This window comes from Vidua macroura, chromosome 19, assembly GCF_024509145.1.
Source record: "Vidua macroura isolate BioBank_ID:100142 chromosome 19, ASM2450914v1, whole genome shotgun sequence".
Classification (NCBI taxonomy): Eukaryota; Metazoa; Chordata; class Aves; order Passeriformes; family Viduidae; genus Vidua; species Vidua macroura.
In genome coordinates, this window is record NC_071589.1 from 13,413,177 (window position 1) to 13,430,506 (window position 17,330).

General features: G+C 53.4%; 2 protein-coding genes across 5 annotated transcripts in view; one reads left to right on the top strand and one right to left on the bottom strand.

The window, feature by feature from the left end:
- DNAH17 (dynein axonemal heavy chain 17) overlaps positions 1-1,076 on the top strand; it is a 33,417-nt gene extending 32,341 nt beyond the window's left edge. For all 4 annotated transcript variants that reach the window (XM_053994597.1, XM_053994599.1, XM_053994598.1 and 1 more), the window contains one exon: positions 701-1,076. In XM_053994597.1, coding sequence (XP_053850572.1) covers positions 701-948 — 248 coding nt within the window. In that variant the 3' untranslated portion in view covers positions 949-1,076. The remainder of the gene's footprint in view (positions 1-700) is intronic.
- PGS1 (phosphatidylglycerophosphate synthase 1) lies at positions 479-16,374 on the bottom strand. Its single transcript, XM_053994602.1, has 10 exons — positions 16,214-16,374; positions 12,394-12,583; positions 11,949-12,026; positions 10,959-11,058; positions 10,131-10,320; positions 9,628-9,806; positions 8,227-8,760; positions 4,748-4,896; positions 2,586-2,728; positions 479-882 (listed from the first exon to the last, which is right to left on the bottom strand). Exons 1-9 carry the CDS (start codon positions 16,372-16,374, stop codon positions 2,609-2,611), a joined length of 1,701 nt encoding a protein of 566 aa, XP_053850577.1. The 3' UTR covers positions 479-882; positions 2,586-2,608.
- Positions 16,375-17,330: the final 956 nt, after the last annotated feature.

Below are 17,330 nucleotides of genomic sequence, written 5' to 3' on the forward strand. Positions count from 1 at the left end.
GACATGGAGCAGGCCCTGCTCAGCCCCTGTCCCTCGTGCAGCCGAGCAGTGTCAGCACTTGCTGGCCGGTCTGCTCTGCCCCACGCTGGCGGCAGCTCAGAGCAGGGAGCCCTGGGTCCACCTGGGTCCACCTGGGTCCATCTGGGTCCATCTCGGTCCAGGCTCAGCCGCCAGCTGAGGGCAGCACTGCCCGGATCACACAGCCTTTCCAAACCAGAAATTTGTGTTTTAGCAATTTAGGCTCCAGCCCATGAACCCCGGGGCTCCTGGAGCTACAGGGCTCTAGTGAATACACATGTGCTCAAGCACAGTTGATGCTTGAGAAACTTAAATCCACGGTAATTACTGCTAATGAGAGGGAAGGAGAGCAGCTGAGAGGTCCACTTAGACAAAAGCAGAGAGCACGTGGGACAGCATGTGACACATCCCACCACGGCCAGTTCACCTTGACCTCTGCAATTCCCACATAAAGCCGTGCTGAAGGGAGGGGTGGGGACAGAATTTATTCAGACATCCCACACGCAGTAAGGCAAATGCAGTCCTGGGTCACAGTGAGATGAGAACACGTCAGACTACCGCCATTGAGCCACTCCACCCAACCTTAACCTCTGAGCTCCCAGCCACGAGTAGCTGTGAGGAAAGGCCCTGGGGAGCAGCCCGGGGCGCTGCCAGGGCCCCCTGACGCCTGCGGGCCCCGCAGGTGCGCGCTGGGACGTCCCCTCGGGCTCCATCGCGGACGCGCGCATGAAGGAGCTGACGCCCGAGATGCCGGTCATCCTGCTCAGAGCCATCCCCGTGGACCGCATGGACACCATCAACGTCTACGAATGTCCCGTCTACAAGACACGGATGCGAGGGCCCACCTACGTCTGGACCTTCAACCTGAAGACAAAAGAAAAAGCTGCCAAGTGGGTCCTGGCTGGTGTGGCTCTGCTCCTAGAGGCCTAGACTTTAATGGCAATGGAAAACAGCAGTACTTTTACTTGTAAAAACTTCCAAGTTGTGTAACTCGGTCTGTGTTTGATTGTACCAGAACCATTTTAGCAAAGTATCAATAAAGGCAGTGCTGGAAGCGCTGCCGTGTGGAGCCTGCCCTCGCAGCACACGGGGTTCTCAGGGCGGATACTGGTTTTCCACTGGTGGTTTCTGACGTGGTGCTGGTGGGGAGCCAGACCACCGTGGGAAGCCAGACAGAACAACTGCACACAAGTGCCTGACTCCTTTCCCTCTTCTGGCTCTCCATCTTCCCACAGCTCTTTGTGTGATAGCTCAGTGCAAACTGAGCAGAAACTCCTCACGCTCCTGCATGGAGCATCTGTCTGGCTGGAGCAGACAGGAGAAGAAAGGTGCGGATTTGGTCCAGTTCACCAACACCCAACCTGCACAGCCCAGAGAAGGTCCAGCTGCAAACAGGTTCCTCTCTGAAGTATGTTATTTCTATCTCTAGGGTACAGAACCTACTCAGCCTTTTCTTCACAACAAATAATTTGTATCAGCAGTAAGACACTTTAAGGTGAGTAGATCTGCCAAGGCTGGTCCTTTTGGCATAAAACAATTCACCAAAATCCCACCCTGTGAAATATTTGAACAATTAGTTCTAAAATACAGTTACCTCACACTTTCCTCACAGCTCACAGTCAGAAAAGCCCCAAGGGCAGGCACAGAGGGCAGCTCATTCCTTTATAGAGCAGCAGTATTCACAATCAGTTACAACTGAGTTTCACACTTACCATCAGTTTTTTTCAGGTGCCAGAAATCCTGCTTGTGCCACTGCCAGATCAGAAACCCTTGCTCACACCCTACCCTGCACTTCCACACCTTTTTACCTGGCTTCTTTGCAGGATGTTATGGTTCAAGTCTCCTACTTCCAGCAAGAAACATCCCAAACCCACACCAGCACTGAAGGTCTTCTCCTGCCCTTTCACAACTCGTGAAAGACACTTGTAACATATCTGAATGTGAAGGAGCCAGGCAAACCCTGCTGAGGGGGAGGCTGTTGTTAGGTAAGTAAAGGGCTGTGGGAACACACAGCACCCTGGCACACAGTGCCCGCTGCATGGACTGCCTGGCACAGGAACAGGCAGGAGTGAAGTTCACAAGGGCTTGAGTCACGGGGCAGTGGAACCACCAGAACCCCAGGACACCACAAAACAGAAAAGCAAAACCAACCACCCCTGTTAACCAACACTAGAGGAGCAAAGCAAAGCCCTGACTGGATACAAAGACAAAACATTTAAAGTATTCCAGCAATGCTTCCTATTGGCTGGTCAAGACAGCACAAACACTGTCTCTCTCTGTGAAACTCTGAAAGGGACATTTCAGAAAGGGAGTTTTATTTCCATGCATGGAAAATACCACTGTATGGGTTCTCTGCCAGTGGCCCTTCCAGAAATTCTAGTAGACAAAACCCAGTCAGGACCTGAGCACTGAGCCCAGTCCATGGCAACCAGTACCCTAGAGGAATCGAGAAGTTCCTGGTTTTCCTCACATCATCTGCATGGCCATGAACTAATTGTTCAAATTATTCACTTCACTATTCACTACAGTCACTACAATATAATTCCTCATAATGGCAGCAAACTCACCCAAAGCAGCAACTTTTCTTCTTTCAAAAGAAATTCTTGATGAAAGGTGTCACCAGCTTCACCCACAGTTTCACATAACGACTTGGCTGCTCAAACGTTGATGTTGAGACCACACCTGAGCAGAGGTAAAGCTGCTCTTGCTCCTGAACAGGGAAAGAAACATCATCTCAGTAAATCCCAAGTGTTAAATTACATAACGGTCTTTCAGAGAAGGAAATTCTCAGATAAAGCTGACCAGGGATCTTGCCACAAGAATGCACCATTTCTCCTCAAGAATTTGCAATTAAAACTCTACAGAGAACAATGGTAGAGGGTTTTGCCTTTTTGTGCCCCACAGCTGCATGAGCTGAGCTTCAGTTTCAGAAAACTCCTCAAGGCCAGGCTGTAATTGCCAGAAAAGGAAACCTCACCCAAACCTCCTGGGACCGGCTTATGCAGCTCTTTCTAGACACAGCTCAGGCGCCGTGTTTGCAGATGAATGTGCAGTCGTGATCTCAGCTAAATTACCAGAAACACTCGGGCCCCCACAGCCTGCACCCAACTGCTGAGGGAGGAAATGAACCACCCTGCTGATAACACGCTCACAGCACGTGAGAGCAGTGCTTTGATCACAGGTAAGTGGGGTTTTTAGCACAAACAGTCAGGTTTCAGGATTTGCAGGCAAACAAGGAGCCGAACAGCTCCTGGAAGTTTGTTCATCATCATTTTTTATAATTGAAGCTGTCACAAACAGCAGAACTCTGCACTATTTAAATTCAGGGTGGAACAGGGAAGCAGGAACCAAGTACTGGAAAGTAACACCAAAAAGATGAACCAAGACATTAATCTGCCAATTCACTCTAATTTGAGAGCCCTCAAATGCTCCAAGAGCTATAGTCAGCCCTGCTGTGAGGATTCTGCTCCATGAACATCCATTATGGTGAGATCTGAGCACCAGAGGCAAGGCCAGTTCCCTGAATCAATCTCAGTTCATTCACAGAAGCACCCAAAGACAACCAGACCACTCCCATTTCTTCCCAAATCTCAGCACACATTTTTAAAATGGAACTGAACATTACATAGGCAAAGTGATTTCATGGCAGCATCCCAGGAATGGATTAAGTCTTCTAAAAAAGACCACAGAAAGTAAACACGCAGCCCATCTCAGAATCAGCTTCCAGCAATCGGGAATGGTTTAAAGCCCTTTGAATGAGATCACTGCAGCCCTGTGTGAGAAAATTCCTTTGTGTCACATTTCCATTGATTTTCCCCTTCCATTAGAAACAAGCAGAGGCAAGACATGAATTGAAATACTCAAGCAACTCTTCCAGTAATAGAATTGTTTTTGATTAGATACACTCTGACTCATCCCAGGGAAGAGCCCTGATGCAAGAGGGCAATTCCCATTGATCCTGCAGACAACTCTGCCAGCACCTGCCTCACACAGTGCATTTCTGAGGTCTCCAAGAGGCACCAAACATCTGCTTTGAAACAGAACACTGCAGGAGAAATGACTTGGGACAGTCAGTTCCAGCACAAGATTCAGTCAAGACAGCTGGAGAACCAGGCAGGACTCGGAGCAGCAGCAGAACTGCTGAGCATTACAAGCTGCCTAATTAAAAACAGCACAGAAAAGCCCTGGGACATTGAATATCAAAGCACTTAAACATGTTTGTGTCAAGATTACATAATGTCATATTATTATTATTCAAGATAAGGATTTTATCACAGAACTTCATGGGCATCCCAGCCAGTCCAGAAACCCTATTCCAGTCCAAGCTCAGACACTCCAAGGGCCCGGCCTCATTACCCCAGAACCTGCCATGCCCTGGGCAATGCTCAGATGCTGGGGTTAAGGCTCAGAGGTGCAGCGTGGCTGGTGAGCAGAGGAGTCAGCAGGTCCTCCCAAGGCTCTGTGCACGTGCAGCCCTGAGCCCCAGAACCCGAGGTCACTGGGGACACACATTCCTTCCCGTTACGGCCTCATTTCCCAGCACTGGGTACTTGCAGCAGGCAGCTCATCAATAGTCACTTCACTGACAGCTCCTCAGGACTCCCCACGCTGCTCCAGCAGCTTCTGAGTTATTGTAGCTGGAGGTTTTTATTGCCACTGCGTCCTCAGCATTCCCTGTGTGACCCAGAAGTACAAGATCCCCACTGCATCCCCAGAACGTGCTGCTTACCTGATGGAGCTGCTGCTGCAAGGCTTTATTTTCTGTCACTATTGCAACCTGAGCTTCCAAGTCGCGATGAACTGATCGATATCCGAAATTTGGAGAGCCAATCAGGGTCAGGCAGGGCAGGTCGCTCCCTGCCAGGTACAGCCAGAGGCCTGCAGGAAAAATGAGGAAGAGAGGCAGCGTGACAGCCAAAGGAGCAGCCAGGGTGGGTTCACACGGTGCCTTCACTCAGGGTCAATCAAATGCTTTAAACGTGGATTACAGACTCTGTACAGGAGCCCGAGAGTGAGAGCAGCCCAGCAGGGCCTGCAGGGCTGCTCTGCTGTGTGTACAGTGTGTGCCATGTGTGGGGTGTGGGGGGTGCCCTGGCACAGCCCAAATCTCAGTGTTCTGACTGGAAGTGCAGCACCCCCAGTGTACCCCAGGAATACACAGCCCCAAAACAACCCAGAGCAAGTCCTGTCACTGCATTAGAGGCTGTTTTGCACCACAGTGAATTCAGAAACGCTCAGAGAAGACAAACAGGTTTCCAGTGAAGGAACTGGCCCCAGAGTCCCAGCCAGACAGGCTAAGTCTGTCCAGCCTGTCCCAGGGCCAGGGACCAACCCCCATCCCAGGACCATGACATGAAGAGGCATCTCCCAGCTCTGGCAGGTGAACTCACATGCCACTGTGAAGAGACACAGATGAGAAGTGCAAATTATTTCACTCCTTCACTTCCAGAGGAGCCACCAGGGATGAGATCAGACTCTTGCCAGGGCACCTGGCCCCTACAGCCACTCACCAACACAGCCACCACAGCTCTGCCAGCACAGAGAGCAGGACAGAGCCCAGGACAGGTTTTCAAGGGAAAGATGGAAACATCACATTATTCTCAAGCACACCACTGCGGCAGGGCAAGAAGGAACAGCCACAGGAGAATCAGGACTGCTGCCAAGGAGAGGCTGTGTGGCCACTCTGCACAAATGGAGCCAGAAAGCCTTTGCTCTCCTCAGCAGAGCCCTGGGTGAGTCTCTGGTAGAGGCTTATCCCCATGGCTGGTCACACACAGACTGCAACAAAGAACCCGTAGCATAAAAACCACCTCGGCCTTAAAATAGCAGCAGGTTTCCCAACTCAGCCCCAGAGCAGTTCCAAGAATGCCTTGAGTAAGATGCTGCCGATTCACTGCCAGTTCCTGTAAGCTCCTCCCCGCCCCCACAGCACACACTGACAGAGCTGGCACTGCCCTAGTGCCACAGCACCTCCAGCCCCCGCAGGCTCACCCCACCACAGCGGGGCTGGACAGCCCACCACGGGCCTGGGAGCCACATGGCACAGGGTTTTGTCACGTTCTGCCACCAAACAGGACCCTGCCAGGGGCTGTCTGGTGCCTGACCGGCCAAAGGCTGGACCTCTGCCCAAGCAGCAGCCATGAGGAACAGATTCCTTGCCTTCCCCAGTGTCCTGTGGCAGTCCCACAGCCTTTACAAGTCTCTGGTTTCACGGCCATCTGGCAGGATCTGCTCAAACAGTGACTCACCTTCCAGCAAGGGGAAGCACAGCTTCCCAGCGCCAGTCAATAGCAGTGACAGGGTTTATCTCACAGCACACAGCCACCACAACGTGCTTGGAAGGGACCCTGATCCCAAGGGATACACCCCTGTCACCCCCAACACCACACCCGGGGAAGTGGCAGATAGGCTTTGGGATGTCACACCAGGACAGCTGCTGGCAGTCCTGCTCTGACGTGCACCCCATCTGTGCACCCCATCTGTGCAGAGCTCTGCTACACCTGCACGGGCACGCCGGAGAGACATCCCTGGGAGCACCACCTGACATTGTTGCATGCAGATACAAACATATTAAAGGGAGCAGGAGGGGCATGCAGCACAGCCCCAGTGTTTGGGGATCCCATGGGAGACTCAAGGGTGTCTCATGTCTTAGCCCAGAGAGGAAGCACCAACAGGCACTGTTTGCTGCTGGAAATCTCATGTCCTCAGCCAGGAGCTAGGCTCCATGTGCTCCTTGTGCACATGCCCTTCACATCTCCAAGGCTTCCTCCCTTCCCTCTTCTGTCCTTGTCCTCTCTGCCACACCACGTGACTCCTGCAGAAGGAAATGAGGTGAATCCAACGTGTGCCAAGGGCAGAGCATGCCAGAGGAGGAGCTGCACATGACCCTCCCAGCACTCTGAAGGGGAATGGAAACAAGGCAGCAAATGTCTCCAGCTGTCCCTCCTGCTACGCACTGGAGCTGCTCAACTCCAAGCCCTGCATCCCTCTCCAAGCAAACACCACACAGCAGAAAGCCCAAAGCAGACCAAGGCCTGGCTGGCCCAAACAGGACTGGTGACCATCTGCACCTTGGTAGCTGGGAAAAGCAGCCCTCCTTTCTGGGCTCAATTTATGCCAAACCACATCCCACTGGGAGGTAGCAGTGCTCAACAAAGGCAGAACCTGGGAAGCACAGATTGCTCAAGCACGTGCATCCTGAAAGACACAGGACACTCCAGGCAGGCAGGGCCCTCCTCGTTCTGCCCTGTGTGAGATAAGGGTTTTCCCTGCACTCCCAGCCACGCTGGGGAGGGGCACTCTGAGATCTGTCATTTCAACACAGAGGCACCCAGTAGCACCCAGGGATTTAAGACAATCGAGAAGGATGCCAAGTCAGCTTTTCCTCCCCACCACCTCTGAGCTCCCTCTGAGCACCCCTGTGAGAAGCAGGGGGATGGAGCCATTCCCACTAACAGCTCTTTTCAAAACAGGAATGGCCAGAAGCCCAGTGTTCCAACCACAGCCCAAACACTCCAGCTGGAGCACCCTGCTGAGCCTGTGGGAACTGGGCACAGTGTATCCAGCAGGAACGCAGGGTCTCCCAGAGAAGACCTCGAGGGTGGCTTCATTAACTCACTGCATGTTAGTCCATATTCGTTCCTCAGCCCCTTGCCCTCTGGCTGCCCTGACTGCCATAAGCACATGCTGCAGCTCCTCACACCGCACCCCTGTGAGCTGGGAACGGGAGCTGGTGCAAATCCCCCAACGCTCACGTTGTCCCCACGCAGACCTGCTGCTGGGAAGGCCCCGGGAGCAGCTCCCTTCCAGCACCTGCCCCCGATATGGCTGCAGGGTCCCCAGCAGAGTCAGCACTCCAGCCTGCTGAAACCTGCCCAAGGGATACAAGAAACAGCACCAGGCACTGACTGCACCATAAACACTTCCAGATGCTTCCTTCCCTTTGCATCACCTTTTTCATCCAGCCAGTGCTTCAGTGCCACCACAGTGACAGCTCTCACATCATCCCTGTGACTGCATTGAACCAAAGGCAAAGGCAAGTGATCCAAACCCTCCAGGTTTACACAAGCACGTTGTTTGAACCTTGGAGGAGTGTTTTGAAGGTTAAGCCCAGACTGGCACCCAGCCAGCCCCTCACTCCTTTCGCAATCCAAATGCACAGCTCTCACACACCTCTGAACAAGACCCCTTGGGATAAGGGCACCTTACCTTTGGCATGGAACGTCCACCCAGCACGGGAGTACTCCTGTAGCTGCACTCTCTCCTGCTGCTGCAGGCAGCAGACCTCACTGTAAAACTGCTGTTCAATGTAAACGTAGGCAGCAGGGATGGCACCTGCCACCCCTTTGGCACCAAAAAACCCATTGACCTCTGGCGAGGCCAGGAGGATCCGGTACTCAGCCCTTGTGCCCAGGATGAGGTCCATGTAGGCCTGTGTCAAGTTGAAGTAGCCAGTGGTGAGGTATATCCTGGCATCCCGCTCAGCCTCTGTCAGGAGTGTCTCTGTGACCATCTCGTCTATTTGAATCCCAAAAGGTTTCATTTGGATTAAGGGATAGATCCAGGTGTCAGGCTCTGGTTTCAGACTCCCAGATGCCTGAGAGCCTTGCTGGGATAAGAGGGAGCTGCCTGGCTGGCTGCTGTGGAAAGTCTTTTCATGAAGGAGCTCTTGCCGTGTGCGGGCAGAGTTGATGACCTCCATGACCCTCTGGTTGGCAATCTCACAGTAAGCCACTTTGTCTCCTGCAGGCAAAGTCAGAGAGATGTGTCTGAGGTCTACAGGCACAGAGCTACGTGTCACCTCTGTCACCAGGATACAGGAACAAACAGGAGCCAACACAGAGGGCACATGACTCTCTGTCTTAAGGCCCAAACCAGCTGTTTCAAGGTTGGCAGAGCTACGCTACAGAAATGCTCAGCAACTGGCAGCAGCCTGAAAAATCCTCTGAGAAAGGAAAGGACGAGGGCAAGGCTACACTGACAACCAAGAATGAGCTGGAACACACAAATAAACCCCCACCCCCAGCCTGAACTTACATCACCCAGCAGTGCAAGGCCAGGACAAAAACTGATGATGCAATCAGCCTGGCCCATCACTGCCTTCTCTGCCCAATTTTACGCTTGCTCCCAATCTTCCTGAACTGATTCCCATTTGATTCCCAGAACAAACTCTACTACAAAAGATTAATTAACAACAATAGCAGCACATTTATAAACCCTTCAGAACATGCACATCCAGAGCACCTGGAATTGCAGCTGCTATTATCAGAAAAACTTCCTAATGGACTGAAGTTCTTGTTTAAGGCCAAAAGCAGCACATTTATGAGGCAGCACAGACTGTTTCAGAGTTACTTCCAGTCTCTTCATGCCCTGTCAAATCAGCCTATCACAGCCACTGTGCTGGGAAAACTCCAACAGACCCAGTCCTGAAACTCAATCAATCTTGATTATAGTACTGAATGGCTCAAAACAGGACACCCCACAGTCTGAACAATGGTCAGACACCCAGCAATTCCCACATGGATGGAGTCTAAGTCATCCTTAAACCTTGGCTGTCACTCCTCTCCTCTGGATCCCATCACTCAACCAGGTGAGACAACTCCCTCCTACCCTGGTATGGGTGTACCATTCCCTCCATCATCTGGACTGTATCATCCTGCTGTAACTGCAGGGACACATCTCCAATCGCGTCCACAAGCTCCGTGAAGAAGTCTGCAATCTCGGGAGAGTCCCGCAGCAAGACATAGCGGTCCTGACGGTTGGTGAAGTACAGATCACTCAGGTTTGCACTGAAGAGAAAGGGAAGACACAGGTTCAGAGCACAGACACGATTCTCAGCCTCCCAGGTCAGGCTACAGGCCTCACTCTGGGATAGCTGCACTAAAGCACAAATTGGCCATTTCCTTCAGAATCTCAAAATATTTTTCCCGTTAAGAAAGGCTCGCTTTCATCTGAGAATCTCATGTGCAGGAACTGTGGTTGCTCTCCCATCGCAGAAGAGCACTGATAGGATCACGATGGAGTCCGGATGTTCAGACAACTCTGGCAGCACAGACACCCTGCCCAAAGGCCAGCGAAACGACCGCACCAAGGCCGGACGCAGCAGGACTCACCCGCTCAGGATCACGTTGTCATCGAAGAGATAGACCTTGATGTGCTGCAGCCCAATGGTCTCATTGAAACGCTCTGGAATCAGGAGCCGGAGAAGTCCACGCAGGTTTGGGGTGTGGAAGAGGGACACACGGACCTGCTCGGGAAATCGCTGCAGCAATGGGATCAGCATTGTTCGAGAATTCTTCCTGCCTGGGAGAGAAAGGGAGCTTCACACAAAGATCACACAGACAGGACACATCACGACACAGCTCTTCAGCTGGTTACAGGGTGAGCACCCCTCCCATCCACTGCACTTCACATGTTTTCCTTTTTTCTTTGTTATTTTTAGATCACTTTCATTTGCACTATGTCAATATTGAAACTGACATTCCAAATCAGTCACAAGGCAGGTCTGACACTTTTCAAGCTTCTTAACCAAGCCTCACCAGCACTGGTAACACATCTACAAGAGTCACTGCAGATGACCACAGGTTCCTGATTCAGTGTGCTGCTGCTGCTTCCAACAATTCCCATTCTCCTTTCAAAATGAAAATGTAAGTGAGCATGATGGGTAAGGGCAAGTGCACTAACAAATGAACTAAGCAAGACTACACAAGCTGCACGGAGTATTTTGGCCCTTCTTGCTCCTACCACCTATTTTTGGAAGAAAAGCTGTTGAACTTGAAGATTTTCTGGGAATACGCAGTTCTGGAATACAAAAGGCCAATCCTAAAATGTGCATGCTTTAAGCAAGTAGGTCCAATTGGCCAAAATACCCACTCTGAAATGTCTCTCTAGCCTAACCATAAAATCAGGCTCTGACAAAAGCAATGAGCGGCAATTCCTACCCCGGGAACCCCTGGTGTAGTCGAGGAGAATGGAAACTCTGAGGTCGGGTGAGCCTTCTGCTTGCAGTGATTTCTCCAGTGTTTCTTCTAAGCAATACACCTGCAGAGAGAGTTCTCTCCTTATTACAAAAGCAAATACACTTTCCAAGGGAAGTGCTCAGCAGCAGGAGACCCTGGCCAAGACAGTTCCCACACCCTGGTGCAAGTCCTTCCTCCTTGTGCCAAGCACAGCCAGTTCAGCCTTTGCATCTGCCAGCCTGGCAGCCTCCATCAGCCTAAAGCCACAGATCAAAGGGCCTCAGTTTTACATGTCCACATTCTTCAGGTCTCACAAGAGCAATTAATGTTCACAGAAAAAGTCCCGATATCATTCCCAAATTACAGACTCGCATCACCAAAGACAAACATTGGCAGGAATTCACTGCATTTTTATTCTTTAACTACAAGGTTGTTTGTCAGATGCAAATTCAAATCCTGTGTGCAAGCCCAGACAAAGTTGGGCATAAATCCTATGCAGGCTCCATCCACCTTTACCCTGCCAGGGCATTTGCTTCCTAACATCAGAACCTGGCCAAGGCCAGGCTTCTTCCTCAAGCCCTTGGGCAAAAATGCTTTTGTTTCCAGAGGAAAGAACAAAAAAAGGCAAATACCATGAAGCAAAGCTGGCCTCGGTCTCAAATGCAGAAAACCAATCCTTCATCTGTGTCCTGTACCTGGAGCACCAAGCACAGCACTACACACCTACAGCTCGAGTCCCATTCAAGAAAAATGTCAGGGAAAGATAGATTCCCATGACCTGAGTTTTACAAAGGCCCCCCCGAGCACTCAGAACAGCAGGCCAGTCCCTTCTGACAGATCCAGGCTAACTATCCCCTGAAGAAGTGCAGCAGTTCCCTGGCTCTATACCAGACCTCAACCAGAAGCGTGCCTCCCTTCCACATCCCTCCCCTGCATTCCCTTCCTGGCCTTCCCAAACCCTTCCACACTCACCAGCTCCTGCTCAAGGACTCCTGTTCCCAGGTACAGTGAGGCCATCACCACCCGCTGCTTGGCTGCTTTTATCTGCACCTGGGAGCAGCAGAAAACAAGCTCAGTGTCACACAGGGTGTCTGGTCCTGAGGAGCCATCAGCCCAGACCTGGCAGTGCTGCACTCCCCGGGGAGGATGCCTTCAGCCACATCTCTGCTCTGGCTCCCTGGCCTTGAGGAAGGAAAGGTAAGACATGGACAGTGGTGACGTAGAACACACGGAGCTCTGCGGAGCCACGGCAGCACCGCTGCTGCATCTAAAATTCAAGAAACTAGTGCTTTCAGGGAAACTGAAGAGCACACTCCCTGCAGCTAAACCTATTCCATACGAGAGCAGTTACCAGGCAGCAGCTGCAAAACTGGGATTGTGTCAAAACCATTCCCACAACTTGCAGCCCACAGCTTACCTTCAAGAGTTCATAGAATTCCGCTGGGGATGAAAGCACCTTGACATGCGAGCTGGAGATTCCAAATTCTGGGACCAGATTCCTGATCCACTGGAACCTGTGCGCTCCTTCTGGACAGAGGGAACACGGCGGGGCTGTGATCACTGGAACAGGAGGGGTGAGTAGTGGGGCTAGAAGGAGCCATGATGATCTGTGCAAAGAAAGATGAAGAAATTCTTTGTAGTGAAACTTTTGCTTCCAAGCAAGACTCCAAGCAGGCAAAGGAAGAGCTGCAGCCAGGGCCAATACATGGCAGGGATCCACAATGGCAAGAATGCCTTTCCCTTTCCATAATCTGATCTGGATCACCAAAGCCAAATGTAGAAACAGAGAGACACAGGCAAAATGTGGGAGAACAGATCTGAACATCACCAGCTCCTCCCCTGAGCTGGCATGGAGATGAGGGGAAACAACTACTTCATCAGGACAACATGGGAGGGGAAGGAGGTGGGAGCTGCAGAAAATCAGATTGTGGATGCTCAGGTGTCTGACAGTGCTGTGCTGGTACCACCTGTACCTGTAACCAGCCACTTCTGGATTATCTCCATCACACACACACCAGCCAACACTCCCTTCACGTCGAGCTTTGTTCTCAGCTGGGCTGAAGTTCACGTTTCAAGTTTAAAGATCACACTGCTTTAAAGATAAAAATGCCTCCATCCCTCAATCTTATCCAAAAATAGATCCACAGCACACAAGGTGGCCAAGTGCAAGCCCCAGCAAAGGCAGAGCAATGACACCCCAAGAAGGACCCACAAAAGGAGCGACTATGTCCCAGCAGGAATGCACCAAGGGCCACAACAGGGATCCATCCCCCTCCAGCAACGCCACCGCCACTCCGCAGAAGCACAAGAAAGGGTCGTGACTTCCCCTGCAAACCTCACAAAAGGGGAGGTTTCCACATGTTCCCTGTGAGAGAGACGTCAGAAAACTCATTCTTCAAAAAGAAATTTCGGTATAAATTTAATTTCTTTGAAGTCACTTTGGGAAGAAACCAGCTTACTGCCAGCGGGTGACAGGAAGCAAGCAGCAACTTCTCCTCTCCGAGGTTTCACACATGCAAATTCATCCAGTCATAGAATAACCCCCAGCAGGAGTCTGTTCGCATGACAAAACCACATTTCAGCACAATTAGCAGCAGCAGCTCCCATGAGATCCAGGAATCCATGAGCAAGGGACTGAACTGCATCCCCGAACCCACACGAACCACTCCAGTCTGCAAACCCCACTCATGGGAGCCACACTTCTTGGGATGGAACCAGGGTGGCTGTCTTACCCTGAGGACCACCAGGTCCTCGGGCCAGCAGGCAGCCACCATCCTGTGGCCCATCCTGATGATTCCACCACCACCACACACCAAGAGGAAACTTGATCACAACCTTTACCAGAATTTGTTACGAGGAACTTCTGGCTTTTTACCACAATCCAGAGCCCAAATGAACAGAGATTCCAGGAAGATGATTTCACTCATCTGGTTCATGATACAACCCTGGATCTTCACAAGGTTTCCAAACATCCTTACAAGGAAACCAGTTCATAGTGGCGTTTCCTGTAAAATCCACGAGTTTGTCACTGACTATTCATGAACACCGAAATCTGAGTCAGTCAGTGCAGGAACTCCTGGGATGGTGGGTTTTAACAGATCATGTGGACTGGGCACAGCCTGAATACCCAGAAGTGACAAGAGATCACCAGCACAGGCTGTTAAAAACAATGCAAATATCCCCTAAAAGGTGCAGAAAAAATTAAAGCAGAACAGAAACATGAGAAATACCACTTTTCAGGCACATTCTCCTAAGGCTCTACAGAACCTGAGCACAACCTTCATACACCTTTGCTCACCTCAAGCCTCACAGGCCACACACAGAGAGCAGATTCTCATCTGCAAGGCAGCATGGCACACAGAGCTACAGGAATTCACACTGGATCCAAAAACACAGGGTTTTAAAGCCCACCGAATGCTCAGCCCACAGAGCAGTGGCATCGTTGGGCTTTAATCCAGCCCCACAGGTCACAAACAACATCCTCTGGAATTATTCCCAGGGAGGAAGCAGTGGCAAATTTTATGTATTTTACAATAACAATCAACAGAGAAGAATAGTGTCCTCATTATCTCATTGGCCAACCCAATTACCCTTCCATAAGCCAGACCAGTGGCCAAGCAGACACCTTCCAGAAACATGATTCCCAGAAGGCATTTTCTAGCAAGGATTGTTGGAACTGTGAGTCCAACTGCACCTGTGGCCCTGTACCTGCCTGCCTGGAGCCAGGGGCAGCTCTGAAGACTGCAGGCAGTGACGGGTTGAGCTTGGAGCATCTGGACTCTGACAGGAACATTTGGAGGAACATCAACCTGCAGCACCAGTACTATTTGGTTTGATTCGGATTAATTCTGCATAGGTCAATTTATCCTCACTAATTGCATCCTCCAGATTTTTCACTCCCTAAGTAATTCACAGTGTGTCAACACTGATCTTTCAACCCAATACTGAAATTTACACCTTATCCAGCGTTGAGAACCTATGGCTTTTAGAATTATCAAATAAATCAGTATTTTGCTCCAGCCACAGAGCCACTGGCAGAGCAACTGGCTCCCAGAGCAGCAGCTTCTACCCACCAGTGACTGACATCAGCTCAGTGACTACCTGGTACAACCAATCCCCGCAGCCACGCACACACAACTATCAGAAATCTTGTAACATTATGAAGAAATCATCAAAATTCCACACCGTGACAAAACAGGTTTCAGAGGAACAGAAAATGAACTAGGGGGGAGCCCTTTCCACGTACTTCACATCACTGAGTTAACCAGAAAGAGAAAACGGAATCAAAAGGAACCACCTCAGAACCCTTCTGAATAAAAAGTTTACCCTAAATAGAAACAACGGATTTTTTGGGGTGTGTTCTATTTTTTAAAATGCAGGTTTGGTACAGAAACTCACAATGCAGCTGAAACTCCTATTCACTGTAAAACCTCATCTTCAGAGCCAGAGGTGAAGTGAAACTGCGGGACGCAGCGCTGTCCTTTCACCCACACACCCATCAGCACACGGGGGGATCTACAGTGCTGCTCTGTGAACTCACTGATTGCTTCCCAGGGCTCGGCCGAATTTATCTGCCCTAAAAACACCGGCGAGACCAAAAGAGAAGCGTGGCAAGAATTTCCTTGGTGTGAACGAGAACACAGACTGATGCCCCCCCTCCCCCGGGAGCGCGGTGACGGCACCGTGAGCGGTGAGAGCCGCGGGCACAGCGTGCCCTGCCCCGCTCGCCTCCCTGCCCGACGCAGCCCCGGCACTGAGGGGCTGACACCGCTTCGGGGACGGGGCACCTCGCCCCCCGCCAGCAGCCGGCCCGGGTGGGCTGAGCCGAGCACGCAAACCGGGCCCGAGGGCTGAGCTGTGACGGCCGCGGGGCGCCTGGCCCTGGGGACAGAGAGATGCCGGCCAGCGCCTGGTGACAGTGGGAGGCAAGGAAATGGGAAATAAATGGGAAATGAAGGGGAAATAACGCTCAGCTGTTGTCCCGAGGGCGATCGGACAGTGGGGCGAGCTACAGGGGTCTGCGAGAGCAGAGCCGAACCCCACTCCGACTCCGGCCTGGGGGTACCGGGCCGCCCCTTCACCCCTGCGCGGCTTTTCCAAGGGGCTGGGCCGGGCCGGAAAGGGGAAGCGGCGAGCGGGGAATGCCCCGGTAACGCGACACCGACTGCGGGGGCGGCCGAGGGCTCCCGCTGCCTCCCAGCCCCGGGAGAGCCGGCGGGGTCCCGGCCGGTCCTTACCTGCGGGCGCGGCGGTCGCGGCCGCGGGAGAGGCGGTCGGAGAGGCGGCCGAGCAGCGCGGCCAGGCCGAGGCGGCCCCGCGGCAGCCAGGCCGAGAGCCGCCGCCACAGCGCCGCGCCGCCCGCCGCCATCGCCCGCGCCTTCCGCTTCCGCGCTGCCATGGCGACGCCGCCTTCCGCTTCCGCGCCGCTGCCCGCGCCTCCGCCCCGCCCGGGCCCGGCCCGCGGCGCCGGGAACCCCGGCCCGGCCGCGCGCCGTGCCCGCCGTCCCGCCCGCCTGCGAGCGCGGAGCCCGCGGAGGGCCGGGGAGGGTCCCGGAGGAGCTCAGGAAGGGCTCGTTGTCCGGCGGGGCCGCGCCGGGGCTCTCCTGCTCCGCACACGTGGGACGGGCTCACGCGGAGCCAGATCGCCTGCCCGGCAATGTCACCCCCCCGGTGTCTCTTCTCCCCCCCGGGGCGAGCCCCGCCGCGGCTGAACGGCTCCGAAGGGACCTACACGGTTGTTGCCCCGGCAGAACCGGCGTTCGCCGCCCCGCCGGGCAAGGCAGAGTCCGGGACCGCGGGTCCCCCCGCCAGGTCCCGATACGGGGAGCCGGTCCCGCCGGGCAGCCCCGGAGCCGCGTCGTGCCCGTCCCGTCCCTCCCCCGCTCTCCCTGCCCGCCCCGGCAGCGCTCCGGGGCTCGTTTGCATTTCAGAGCAGCCGGTCCGCCGGCGCGGATTCCCAGAACTGCCGCACTGGGCTGGTCTCTGCCGGGCAGCGGCCGCTCCTCCGAGGCAAATTAAACTGTTTAAAATAAACCCACGGACAGAGCTCGGGTTGTGTGCGAGCTCCGAACCAACAATTGCCAAACGGGCGGGGAGGGGAGCTCCGGCGCCGCTCCTCCCGCCGGGCACCGTCCCCACCGGGGCTCCGGCCGTGGGCCCGGGGCGGGGCGGAGGGCCGAGGAGCCCCCTCGGACCGAGCCCCGGGGAGCAGCCACGGGCAGGGGGCCTCGGTCCCGCCGGGCTCCCCACCAGCCCACACGGCCCCGCAGACCGGCCAAAGCACCAACCGCGCGGAGCGTCCCGGGGCTCCCGCAGCCACCGCCGCCCGAAGCGGGGCACGGGCGCGGGGATCGA